Source organism: Thermobia domestica, chromosome 14 (assembly GCF_964235325.1).
Source record: "Thermobia domestica chromosome 14, izTheDome1.hap1.1, whole genome shotgun sequence".
NCBI lineage: Eukaryota > Metazoa > Arthropoda > Insecta > Zygentoma > Lepismatidae > Thermobia > Thermobia domestica.
The window spans coordinates 76,987,259-77,001,718 of record NC_137467.1 but is presented as its reverse complement, the minus strand read 5'-3'; the positions used below and the strand labels follow the sequence as shown (position 1 = coordinate 77,001,718).

The 14,460-nt window shown below is 34.6% G+C and overlaps 1 protein-coding gene across 1 annotated transcript in view; it reads right to left on the bottom strand.

The window, feature by feature from the left end:
* Positions 1–14,460, bottom strand: part of LOC145670224 (uncharacterized) — a 51,554-nt gene that overhangs the window by 10,847 nt on the left and 26,247 nt on the right. Inside the window, exons 4-5 of the mRNA XM_081738603.1 lie at positions 13,038–14,011; positions 516–677 (exon numbers count right to left, since the gene is read on the bottom strand). Of these exons, the coding sequence (XP_081594729.1) occupies positions 516–677; positions 13,038–14,011 (1,136 nt within the window). The remainder of the gene's footprint in view (positions 1–515; positions 678–13,037; positions 14,012–14,460) is intronic.

Here is a 14,460-nt window from a genome sequence, read left to right as displayed (position 1 = left end):
TATTTTGTCGGAAGGAATTGTCTTTCTTCATACATATTCATTTAAATATTGCTCATTCAAAATTATATATATATATATATATATATATATATATAGTGAACTTGTTATCATTCAATCACACTTAATACCTGAGAAATATTGAAAATACGACTGTTATTTTATACTAGCTTTCAATTCATGTCAGTAAGACAGCATAGATGCTAAAATTAACTGATACCATATATTTTTCTAGCAATTTTAATTTTCCTTTCAAAAATGAAGCTGGTGGATATAGTAATGGAAATATTGATTTCCACACCAGAGTGGCTTGTGGCAATAATTATTCCCATGGGTTTACAAAATAGTTAAATAACAATTCAAACGAACATTATAAGGTATTTTTTCTTAATGAGACCTTAAAGTGTTTAAGTTTAATGACTGCTGGTGAACCTGGCTGTTAGAATATTTTCATCAGATTATTATGTTCATTTTCATAGATAATTTAATATATTACAGTTAATTCTTAATATACTTACTTTTTCTTGAGAGATTTGATGACCAACTCTAGAGGATTCACTGGCCACTGGGACACTTGCAGTTGATAACCTTCATGATAAGCCGAAAAAGAACTTGGATTGTTCTTAAAATAATCCATAGCATCCCTGCCTTTGGAAGTATACATTTGTTCATTGACATACCTGTATAAACAAAGTGTCTTACCTCATTAGTTCGTCAATATAAACAAACTGTGTAGAAGAATAATATCGATAGATGGAACTAGTCCTATATCTTATATCTGGTTTATTGCGTTCAATATTAGTGAACACTATATATACATAAATTGTACATAAGTTATAGATTGTTGAAAAAATCATGTTAAATGTCGGATTTTCGCTGATAGCTATTAAGTATTATCAAGACTGAATATTTACACTAGTAAACAAAAACCATTCTTAAGGCTCCACAAAATATACATATCTGTATTTCTTCTTCAGTAGCTAGTGACGACGGTGAAGGTGTCAATCACAATATACCAACTTATGTTGAAAATAACCATGTCCAAATTTAATTTTGATCTATTCATTTGATTGAAAAAATGTTTCGTATGACTATTTCTGTATGAATGATAAAGGTTCAGGTCAATATTACTTCATCAATGTTATGCTTTGTACGTTTTTAAAAAGCCCGATGTTGGGACATGGTTGGCTTTGGTATCCTTGAGGATTAGGATTAGGAATTAGATTTCAGGGTTTATGGTCATGTTAGCCCGTCATATATGAGGGATGACGTTTTTTGAAGATCACGTTACCCGAGGGATTGGGGAGAAAGAAAGGGGAGGTAGCTTAAAATAGCGTTTTTGTATGAATTTTTAAAACTCTTTTTGACTTACTTTCGCTTCTATAACACTACAACAAAGCTTTTTGGTAGGTGTAATTACAACTTTCCAGAATTACATAATTGTAAGCAGTATTGCGAACTTTACCAGTGTTTACCATACGTCCATAACAGAAATGAAAAAAATTCTAGTTTTACGTCCCACGTATATGCCGACTACGCTAAAGGAGACGGTGATCACTAGAATGAATGAAATGGTGGAATAAAGAAAGTGGGAAGAAACGGGAGAACATCGAGAAATCCCACGCACACACTGTTTATCCACCACCAAACTCACTTGGCGCGAGCTGGGATCGAACCAAGGACATCATGCACCAGAGGTGAACGCTCTACCACTTAGGCACCGCGGCCCTCATCTCCATAACGGTCTGAGATATCAAATTGCTGCAAAACGGCATTGTGGTTTTTATATCAATTGAAAATCATCTACGAAATTAGATGAAGTACTTATCTAATCAGTTTTTCGAAATAAAGTAAAGACAAATTTTCAATCCCATGTAACTTTGTTCGTATTCATTCGAAATCCGTCATATCAAGATAAAAGTATTAGACAAGACACTGAAGTACTTGAGATGTGAATTGCATTATTACTGCTATAGGGGCCACCAAAATTTGGATGTTTGTACTGCTGTAGCGTTCTTAGTTTGTACTACTGCATGCCAAGTGTGGTATGTTTTCGTTTCACATGTAGATTTGACACATATAATAATCTGATGTAGTCCCATTTGAAACTGGGTTGATAACATTGTTAACGTTGGAGTATCACAGAGCATTCCAAAGAATATTCCCAAGATTTCAGCGTTTTCTGTCCATTAGTTTGAAAGTTATAAGGACGTATCAAGATAAATGATCCATTCTATATATATATATAAAGTACATGTTACTGTTTTCCATTCAAGTATTACAAAGTTTTCGAATTCATTTTATGGATAAGTTTTTATTTTTAAAATGAATTTCTTTACATTAGTTTTCTATGAGATTACTCTATTTGTGGGATTACTCTTCGCATTCCTTACACTGGACCTAATTTTATGGTATTATTCACCCTTGCTCACACAGTTTAATCGCAAATATTAATAATAAAGTTTTTCCATCAAGTCCTTACTTAGAAGCTAATTTTCAGACACCTCTGCAGCTTTCGTCAGGATTGTTCAATACAAAAACGATGGTTGAAGGTTCTTTATAAAAATAACGTTACCAAAGATAGGTAACCATAACTTTGGAACCGATTATTATTAATTTTCGAAAGATGGCGCCACACATACGCAACATCGGGACAGGAAATATTTTCATCAATTCGGAGCTGAGGTTTCCTATCTGACAGTTCTGTCCTTACGAAGAATCTTCAACCACCGTTTCCTTACTAAACAAACCTACCACAGAGGTGGCTGAAGATTCCTTTCAGATAATTATAATCTACTTAGACGATTTGATGAAAAAGTTAATGTCGTCTACGCAACAACCAATCACTCCATTACTGCTTAAGCTATTATTTCTCAACAATAGTATAATATGACATACGTAATTGTTGAATGTTGCTTCCCAACATATATAAACACTGTTTATTGAGAAAAATGAATTTATTTACAATTAAAGTGTCAAAGAAACGTTTAAGAAAAGCTATATTTGTTATATTACTACAGGACATTCTCATTTTATGATTTTGTTCTTTTGACAGATGGTAGCGCCCAAATCATGAAGTAAATCGAACTCCATTTGATACATCAAGAAAATAATTACTATTTTACAAAGCAACTTAGTTACAAAACTAAAACTTACTTAACCTTATCTAGAACTGTAGAAAATAATGCGCTATCGAAGCAACGTAATTTAATGAAAGATGAGATTCAACACTACACATTACTATTTTTCACATTCATCGTATCTGATCGAAAAGGAATAGTGAATACTGTTGAGTGGATTCGTAACACCATTAAGCTGCTTTACTCTGGTTGTCTATATAGGGTACTGATATGGAGCACATAAGTGCACAAAGCTAATTTTCCAATACGTAATAGAAGTCGAAATATTGGACTCCAAATCCAGCTCTGAAGAAATAAAACAAGAAAGTAACCCATTTAAATACGTGTATCAAGAACTAATAATAATAATATAAAGGAAGTAAGGATAAATTACGAAGAACCAGAGGGTGACATGGTAAATATCAGATACTGACCTATCTTTAATGGTAGTGATGGAGGCAAACATGACGTTACGTTACATTGTAATACTAAACATCAATGTGTGTGAGTGTGTATGATGGGACATCTAGGGTTGATAAACCGTAAGAACACAAAATTTTTTGGAACTACTTGCATACAAACACACACACAGCGTGAAGGAAATCCAATGTATCTTAACATTATTTTTGCTTCCGTCACTACCACTAAAAATTTGTCATTTCCACATTTTAGCCCATTGTCGGCCACTGGGTCTTCAAGTTTTACGTCAACTATCAATATTACTTTTAATTCTCCATGCCATCAGTTAATCGGATCAAAATCAACGCGAATTATATGAAAATAGACTTTGTTATTTTCCACAAGCGTATTTTATTTTATCTATATTGTACACTTATTATACATTTATCTATTAGGTTGATACGAATGAAATATCCCCTTTGACGTCTGGTTAACTTATACAAGGTGTGATTAAAAAGTAGTTGCACAGTGCTATCTATTGATGATGTATCCATTTCAACTAGTAAGCCCCATAACCTAAACCTTTGGTACAGTCAGTGTCGAGTTTGAACGAGTTGCGACTTGTTAGTTGGCTTCCAGAGGCGAAATTTGAGGATGTGCTAAGAGTGTCTGTTGCACGCCAACATTATGTTCTAAACTACAAAAAAAGTGCCAAACAAGCTCACGAGATGTCAAAATCAGTGTATAGCGATGAAGCAATGGCACTGAAGGCTGTTTACAAGTGGTATGAGCGATTCAAAAGCGGCAAGGAGTTGGTTGAAAACGAGCAACGATCGAGACGTCCTTCGACGTCAAAAACAGATGAAAACGTGCAGCAAGTGGCACAAATGATTTGTTCAAACAAGCGAATGATTATTCGAGAGTTTTCTGAAGAGTTACACATCTCGCATGGGTCCGTGAAAAGCATTTTAACTCCCTGATTAAATGGGCAAATGGCTTCCTTCTTCACCACGAAAACGCGCCGTGTCATACCTTGTCTTTGATTCGCGAGTTTTTGGCCAGAAAAAGTGTTCCTGTCTATCCACATCCGTCTTACTCACCAGATTTAGTACCATGCGACTTCTGGCTCTTCCCAAACATTAAAACCGCGCTTAAAGGAAAACGTTTTGACAACATTCCTGATATTGAGAGGGCCATGACAGAACAACTGACAGCCCTTCCGAAAGAAACCTTCCATAAATGCTTCCAGTCTTGGATTCAACGTTGTGATAAGTGCATTGCTAGCCAAGGACAGTACTTTGAAGGAGATTAAATCAAATTCCATGTAAGCTTATTACTTTGTTTCTAATGAAATACCGTACTTTTTGATCACACCTCGTATCAACAATACCTAGGTACAACAATGGAATGGACTAATGTCTAACACCCACCTACTCAAGAAGCAGTGCGTTTTGTTGAACAGGGTCGTATGGAAGTGCACCGTAGAGAACACACAATTGCGACTGATTTTCTTCACGAATTAAAACTGACACATTTGATACAGCAAGCCAAAAAAATCATTAACAGTGCATTTAGGCGAGGAATGGCGAATGACTGCACCATTCATCGTTGGTTTGTTATATTTAGTTCTGGTGGACACAGCACTGCAAAGTAAGCCCCGTGGTTACTCACTAATATCATGTTTGGATGAGCTTCTCGGAAATACTTGTAGAAAGAGATCTTCGGAAAAGTGTTTGTACCATTTCACATGAATTGGGTATACACTAAACCACTGTCATTTAATGTTCCGTGCAATCGATAGGGTGAAAAGGTTGGACTCATAGGTATCACATGAGTTGATATAGACCAACAAGAATCGCCCTCTGAAGGTGTGAAGTTCTGAGTGTAAGGAATAACCGGGAAAGTGTCCTGCATTGGACTGTCATTTTTGATGGAAAATGGGTCTCCTATAATAATCGTAAACGGTCAGGAAAGTGGCTGGAACTCGATCAAATTTCAGGTCGCTTTCCAAAATCACCAGATGTTGCTGTTTAATGGAAAACAACTTGTATTAAAACTCTTCACATATTTCTCGATTTCTAAGGACGCAACTGAAGATCACTACTTCAACAGTTCATTTAGTTCGCTCTGTTAGCGTGTGTGATTCCCTGTTTGATTTCCTCAGGGACAAAAGTTTTCGATGTTAAGCCAGCATTTTGAGACAACTGGGAAGGTATTGAATTAAAAGACATCGAAATCCAATCTCAAACACCAGAGTTAACAGTAACGGACATAAGAACTGACAAATTCACACAGTTAAACATTCTGCTATCTGACAGCTACTTTACATGTAGAGCCACAGAATAAAATTTAATCAGTTTGTGTGAAAGTTTTTATGTTGCAAGTTATAGGTTTAACGGTGTTAAGCACCTACGCTATTTTTACTTTTAGATCATTAACTTATAAAGGAAATAGTTTTTTATTTTCTATTCTTTCTTTCTTTTTGATGAACTAAAATTCTTGAGACTCCTTAAGATGTTACTAGTAAACGTATGGAAATCCATATATGGTAATTGCTCTTAGGGTACGAACATGCCGAAGAGATCGCGCGATAGAGGTCGAGGTTTAAGTCGCGGTCGCACCCTCGATACTGGCACAAACCCATGGATTTAAATGAGTAAGCGCATGCCGAAGATGTACGCTACATCGCGACCTAGAGGTCAACCGCAAGGATAAATTAGTGGTAGCGATGATAAACAACCGCGTTTTTTTTTTACATCGATGTTCAGCGGAAGCACTGCTGTGGCTCGTGTTCTCATTGGTTCTCTCTGAAGCGCTGCACGGAATAAAGTCTTTATTTGTTTCGAATTTCGTCTGCAGAGGATTGTGTGTGTCTATGCTCGAGAGGTTTTGCTGCACTATTAAATTTGATTATGAAAGACATATTAATAGAATTAGTGAAGAATGTTCCAGCAATATGGGATAAAAAACACAAACTTCACCATAATAGGCACGTTTAAAATAGAGAATGGAAGAAAATAGCAACTGAAATGGGAGTGTCAGATAAGTTATTCATATTTAGAAATATTTGAGAATTATATTGTAGCTTATTATTATATAAGGCAGTGGCGGTTACAGGGAGGGGACTTTTGGGCTAAGTCCGTAAATTGTGGGATTTCTAAAAAAAAAAAAAAAAAAAGAAGCTACTGTTAATCCTATCTATGCTTAAAAACTCCACGTCCCCCCTGAATTCCGATATTAATATAAAAAGGGTTTCTTCTAAATTCATTACTGGTATAAGGTAAAGAAATACTTGTAAAGACAGGCACGTATCCATAGGGAGGAAATGTCGAATAATAGAATTACAGTGACGAAAGTTCATTTGCTGAAGTTAATACCCCCTCTACCTCGAAACTTAAAGACATACTTTTTTTTTTTTTTTTTTTTTTTTTTTAATTTTACTGGGAAAAGATTTCTCGCCTGAGTACTGAAAGAGGGCATTTCTTCACAGAAAATTGAAAAAAAAAAAAAAAATGAAAAATAAAAGTGTCTGATTTATTGATAGAGATGGACAAGAGATGAGACTCAAATATTTTATTGAAACAAGGGGCGAGACTTTGGCATTTCTCATATCTCGTTTCGTGTCCATCTCTATTTATAAAGTGTTTGGACCTTTCAATTTCAAAATGTGCTTTCGCAGTAATTTTTATGCACTGACGGAATAATTTCACACGCGTCACAGTAATGTTTCTCCTCAAACTGAGACCTCCTCGCTATGTGCGCTCTTCATCCACCCCGACCTAGACATCGAGGTAGCGACCGCGACTTAAACCTCGACCTCGATCGCGAGGTCTCTTCGGCATGTTCGTACCCTTAGGCTGATATGCTCAGTTCGAGCAACACAAAGTAACTACGCGCTTTTACCTCATTGAGGAAAAGAATCCAACAAGTACTTCTCACGATTCGCAATCCCCTATATATATTTTCAACAAACTTCAATGTAAGGAGTTTATAAATGTTTAGGTCAACAATACAGTTCGAAAAATAATAAATTGGCAGTTCTGAATGTGTCATCGCTCGTTTGGCTTTCTGCCTAGTAATACTTTGGGATTCACAAAATGTTATTCTTCCCACGCACTTTTTGTGTCTTACCAAAAGTTGTTTGGCGACCAACGTCTGGAAATGCACCTGGGCTGTTTTCTTAAATAAAAGCGCACATTGTTCGTTGCGTAAAGAAAAGAAGAAAATAATTTCAGAATGTTTTAGCTTTTGCATTCCTCACAGAAAATTAGAAATGTTACGAAGAAATAAACGTTGGCTAAAAATGCGATGTACACTCGGGTAAAAAATCATGGAATCGCGAATCGTTATAAATAGCTAGTTTATCAAAACACCTAAGAATGTCGAAAGTCAAAGTAATCTGTGAAACTACTTCATATATTGAAAGTCACGTTTCTGACACATTCTATACTATAATTAAAACTACAACGTTGAACCCGGATATCAAGGCAACCTAGACAAATAATGGAATTTTGTTATTTGCTCCTTTCACTTACACGACATAAACGTGGGACATAAAACTGAATTTTGTTAATAGTTGCATTCAAAAATATGAGGTTAACAAATATTAATTTTATCCAGTTTTAGATTGCAGTACTAATACTTGTTCAGAGGCGTCACACAGGAGCAACAACTGTACAATAATTATTTGTCAATTTATACGACACTATTGTAAGCACAATCAGTTTATATTTTGTAAGTTTTAGGTGATTGTGTAAATATACTCAATTTTGTAGTAATATATATTTGTTGGAGTTTTAACGAAACAATACCACGTTGTTTTACGAAAATACTTATCAATCAATTTTAAACTGAGCATTTATCGTTACAGGAAAACATGTGTAGTGATGTTGCGTAAATTTATTGAACCCTCCTACATGCCTAGTGGTTAGCGTGTGCATTTTTTGGACACATGGTCTCAGGTTTGATCAACGGTGGGAAAGCATTAAAAATTCCGAATGAATTACGGTGATTCACGTCTCACATGCCCTCAGTGTTGAAAAAGGGCAGTGAACTTCAACAAACAACGTTAACTCATTGATACCTTTTTTTTTTTTTTTTCTTTTTATTCTTTTCTCATTTGACCGAAGAGGACCACTATAGCCGCAGTTTTAACATTTAGGCCTGTGCCCACCTAAAAGTTTTGAAAAATATAGACGTCAAGAACGTACTTAATACAATTTATGTTGCACCAGACGTACCTTTCAAGTTTAGTTTTACTTCGTGCTTTTCAAAGTGTCACCTCTGTTTTAGTTGCCTTCACGTCTAGTAGACAATTTGTAATAATGGATGTATTTTTTTAATTTATGGATACATTTAACTAGTCTGAATCAAAATTTATTTTTTTCTAAGCTTTGTCCAAAGTTAAAGCTAATTATTTTTTAAGGTTTTATGTCATAGTTAAATTACATTTCATCTGGATTCATTATTTAAATTTTAAATATTAAATATATTAAATAGTATATATATATATATATATATATATATATATATATATATATATATATATCCGGAAGTATCAACCAATATTTCGTACTGTTATAATTCAAAAAAGTATTGTACATATCTATAATGGGAAAGGAAGAGGGCCTACCCAAAATTATAATCCTAACCCGCTCGTGAATCACAATTTTACGAAATATCTCCAGAATAAATATTAAAGATGCAACATATGTCTTAATTATTACCACCTTATTTAATTACCAAGTGACCTACCTGATTTACTTTGATAGCTTAGTTTGATGTTTGCTTTATTCTGTTCTAGCAGCTTATACAGAGTGATTCTTATAAAACTCACGGATTTCATTTGAGTGTAGAATTTCTAACTGAATTCCGATTTTCATGCGGTTTGTGGCAAATGATCAAGTAAGGATGGGAGATTTATTGGACTATGTTTACTTGTTTATATTCATCCGGGGTAGTATCGGTCCCGCCTCAAGAAAAACAGCAAACATTCTCCAGTATACCTTGCAATTGGAATGAGGTTTTTGGATTTTTGAAGCGAAATTGCAGAATTCAAATTAAGCGTTAGTGAGAATACAAATTAAGTGTTAGCGGTAACACCCAAAAATCCCATGTTGAATAGCTGCAGCCGATTTCTTGCGACTAACAAGGAGAGATTTCTTGGACGACCTAAGGAGTCGATAAATGACATTTTCCACAAGAGCTGCCTACAGGGTCCGATGCTTCCCTGTCTCACTCAGAAGTGATCCTGTTTCTTCTAATTTATTCACTAGCGACCATAGGTATATTATGTTACTATCTGGGGCAGAACGTGAGGCAAATTTGTTTCTAAATGACCTTCGCAAAGCAACAACAGATTCCGTTTACCAAACACTTTTAACGATAAACTCATGTTGCTCCAAAAAGTACACCATTCTCACTGTGTCCTGATTATACTTACATAGTAGCACAGAACTGTACAGCGCAATTACCAATACAATGGCCCAGTTTCCTATTTCTTATTCTTATTGACCTTGGCGAGGTTTCCATGCATGAAGAAAACTCAAATCTTCACATCGCACCGCACTTGATTCCAATTGTAAGGTACATTGGCGAATATTTGCAGTTTTTCTTGAGGCCGGATGAATTTAAACAAGTAAACATGGTCCCACAAATCTTGCATCCTTCCCTGATCATTTGCCACAAACCGCATGAAAATCGGACTTCTGTTAGAAATTCTAGACCCAAATGAAATCCGTAAGTTTCAAAAAAAAACCACCCTGTATAATTTTACCAAATGTACGGTCATTCTTAAAATAAATAAATAAATAAATAAATAAATAAAGTACATTTCACCTCTTTAGCACGAATCTTTTAGAAATTTACAGTGCTAAAGATTTTCATTTGATGTAAACATAGCATTCACAGTTCCATAAGCAATATTATATATTTGTATTTTTAAAAAAAAATATTGTGTAATTATGCCCCTGGAACTGTATACGTTATATGTACAGCAAAGGATAATTATTAGATGTATAGTTATTTTGGTAATGTAAATTTCTAAAGGATCCATGCTGAAGAAAGAAATAACTCTTTGCTGAAACATTCACGGTGAAACCTACCTTCTGGGTGCTTTAGGTAAGTCAAATTTAGTTAATATTGAATATGTATCATATTAAATCAGTAACTAATTACAGACATGTACTCTTAATTTCTCTGAAAAGTATCTTTGAACATTTATGTATCAAATTATATTGCATACGCTGCGAGTAAAATATTACAAAGAAGATGGAAAATGCGCCTTCAGAACTTAGTTTTGAACTTGACTGCACATTAATATAATACAAAATGCGCGCAGATGTTGTTTTAAAACTGAATTTATGTACTCTTTCCTCTGCCTTAAACTTCGTTCAAACGAGCATATTTAATGGGTTGGGTCCAGATGTAGCTCGTGAGAGCGATTTACATTGGGCTAATTATAAATAAACAACAAAATGGTAAACAAAGTCGGCGACGGACAACCCGGCATCGTCCATGGAAACCAAAAATAAACCGTAAAAAAAAAAAAACATCGGACTCGAAGCCGGAACCTCGCAATTTTGTTACATCTTCAATAATTATAACAACAAGAAGAGCGTACCTTCGAATATACTTGTACAGAAGTCTCAGACATACCGACTAATGCATTTGTTAATTTCAACAGTTAACTGAAACTGCCATCTTCGAATGTGTCAGAAGAAGGAAATTTGGTCCAAGTATGAGACATGGTGACACGCAAAAGTACTTGATAAAAATACGGAAATATAATGCAATGAAAATAAGAGCCGCGTAAAGAGATGGACAATAGTACGTGTTTGATAAAGGCAATGTCACGATAACGTCTCATATAGCCTTGCTGCTGAACGGGATGTTAAACTTAAAATCAAATCAACTCAATGTTACGATGCAGAAAACGTAGAGTTGGTAAGACAGTTTTATAACAATACTGCCTTGTTCAAAACTATTATTTTATTTTTTAAATATTACCAATGGCAAGGTAGATTTTTCTTTAAAGTTTGCACTAATCTTTCGATTGTCAAAGAATCTAATCGAATTTTTTGTTCTCTCTGATACTGTCGTTTTAGATACGTAATGAATTATATTTGGCTGAAAGTTACAAGTAATAACGACAGAATTTTTTTTTTTTTTTTTTTTTAAGTTTTTAATCATCGTATTGAAGACGATGAAAATTGAAGAAAATACATAATCAGTGAATTCAGTACGATTACAATGTCGAAATCATTTTGTAGACAGTGCGCCCAGACATCCAAAAAAATTCCTATTAAGGGGCAGACTACTAACTATTTTTTAAAAGCTAACAATTTTTCTTTTGCCAGTTTTTCGTAAGTGAAAAGAGATAATGAAATGTAACTTACCTCAGGAATAGGTAATGTTATTCTACACCCGAAAATACGAATCGGAAGAATTTTCAGTGTTGCCATCTATAGAGATTACAGTGTGACCAGAATTTGAATTACCCAAAAATTTAGGTTATGGTAGCGAATATAAAAATGAACTGAACGGCAATAGATGACTTATCATCTGTCTGTGTTCCTTGTTAACTACTTTTTAAATAATACTTGTATTTATTTTGTAATAAAGAGTACAAAATAAATAATTTTTAATAAACAGTAGAATTAAAATACAAATATTATTTAAAAAGTAATTAACAAGGAACACAGACAGCATGATAAGTCATCAATTGTCGTTGAGTTCATTTTTCTAGTCGCTGCCATAACCTAGGATTTTGGGTAATTCAAATTCCGGTCACACTGTAATTTCTATGGATGGCAACACTGAAAAATTTTCCGATTCGTATTTTCGGGTGTAGAATAACATTATCTATTACTGAGGTAAGTTACATTTTATTATCTCTTTTCACTTACGAAAAACTGGCAAAATAAAAATTGTGAGCTTCTGAAAAATATTTAGTAGTCTGTCCCCTTAATACAAAGAATTCAGAAACATTCTATGCCACACAGTCATATACATCACCCTCTCAGATTTTGTTGAAATTTGAGGAATTTGTTGTTATTTTGTTCAATAAGTCTCGGTTTTATAAAGGAATGTTTCGGCAAAAAGTGTAAAGAAAAGGGGCCCATTTTGACGTGCAATTACTCTGGATCTAGAATAGATAGGAGGAAGGGGGGAGGGGAATTTACAAGTTTTGGCTTCTCATTGATGTATACCACCATATTAAATTTCAACAAAATCTTAAGAGGGTGAGATAACTAGTGTATCCCAACTGTGTTGAAATGGCATGGTACGGTACATCTTCTTCAAATACGATTTGAAGAAAATAATTCAATATGATTCAATAAAAGCTTGTCCTACAGTTTTCCTCTCCTTGTCATCCTAATATTAAGGATAGGTTAACTTGACATTCAAATTTTTATAACAAAAGAAAAAATCAGAACATAACTAGTCATATCACAGGTATCGGGGAATATGTTAAATCTTACATAATAATACGTCGTTGGAAACCAAAAGATCTGAACTCACCTGAAATGTGCAGCATGTAATCTTGCTATCATCCTCTCTCGCAAAGGCAACATTTCCTTCTTTTTCTGTTTCACGGAAGGAGACTCGTCCTTTTCAGTGTTTGGAGTTGATTTACCTAATATTTCCCTCAGTTTATTAATATTAAATCCTTTTCTTCTTATAGAATTTCTACCAGGGTCTGACTTCAAATCATGAATAGCAGCAGACTCTTTAATCGTTGCTTCACTCTCGTCATGCCTTTTCCGCTTTCTACTTGGTAAAACAGGAGTAGAGTTCCCATTTTCAACATTTAGAGCTAATGTCTTTTGCCTTGATGTACTTTCGAATACATTTTCATCATCATCATTACTATCGACATTGTGAGTAGTGCCAGGTGTTACTGTAACAACGTTTGTGGGTATATTTTTCATTGCTCTTGGAGGGAAAACTTTTGTTAAAGTTTCATTAGGAGTAACTGCATTGGATTTTTTAAGTTGGAAACTAAATGTACGCCGCGGTGGCTTCACTCTGTCTTTAAGTTTGAGCTTAGTACGAAGGAGGCTTTTCTGTTCAAGAATCTTTGAGTCATCCGTATCACCAACACTAAGACTGAATGAACTTTCTGGTTCACTGACTGAATTGTGCCTTTGATTTAAGGAATTTTCACGGTTTTTCTTTTTCTTGCCTTTGCTAGGGTTTTCACCGTTGGCTAAAGCCAACAATTTCGGAGCAAGCACATAGTATTTGCGATCTCTTGACGGCGATTCTGTTGCATTAACTACTTCACTAGTATTTACACTATTAACACTACTTAATGATGTCCGTTTCTTCTTTTTCTTTTTCTTCTTTACACTGTTCTCTTTTTTACTGGAAGTTGATTTTTTTGATTTCGAAACTGCAAAGTCTACATGATTGTGCTCTACGGTACTGTCTTCGCTAAGCAAGTTAGCAGGAGAAGATTCAGCACTGATCGGCTTGTAATCGTACTGTTTAAACTGTAAAGAGAAACACACAGAAATAAATATTTTGCAACACTCTTATTAACATTTATTCTTACCTAAGCTCACAATAAATTGTTTCGCTCGGGAACTTCAGCCAACTATCGTTACATTTATTTCCTTTAATTATAGGATCTCGTAAAGATAGGGTGACCAGACGTATTGATTTTTGCAGTGCAGTACTGTTTTTTTAAAGAGCTCTTCTGCGTGTTGCGAAGACGCCTCGAAATGTCCTTTTTTTTTAAGTGTCCTGCGAAATGTTCTGAGTTACCCTGTTTGCAATATTTTAATGGTTCATTCTTGATTCACAACATTTAGAATCACAGGCACTCTTTTCCTTAATGATGAACCGCTGTATTTTATAACACTCCTCAAAAGGTTAGGAAAGGAGAATCAACAAACCATAGTTTTGCAATACATTGTTTTTACTGAGAATGGCTTATTGA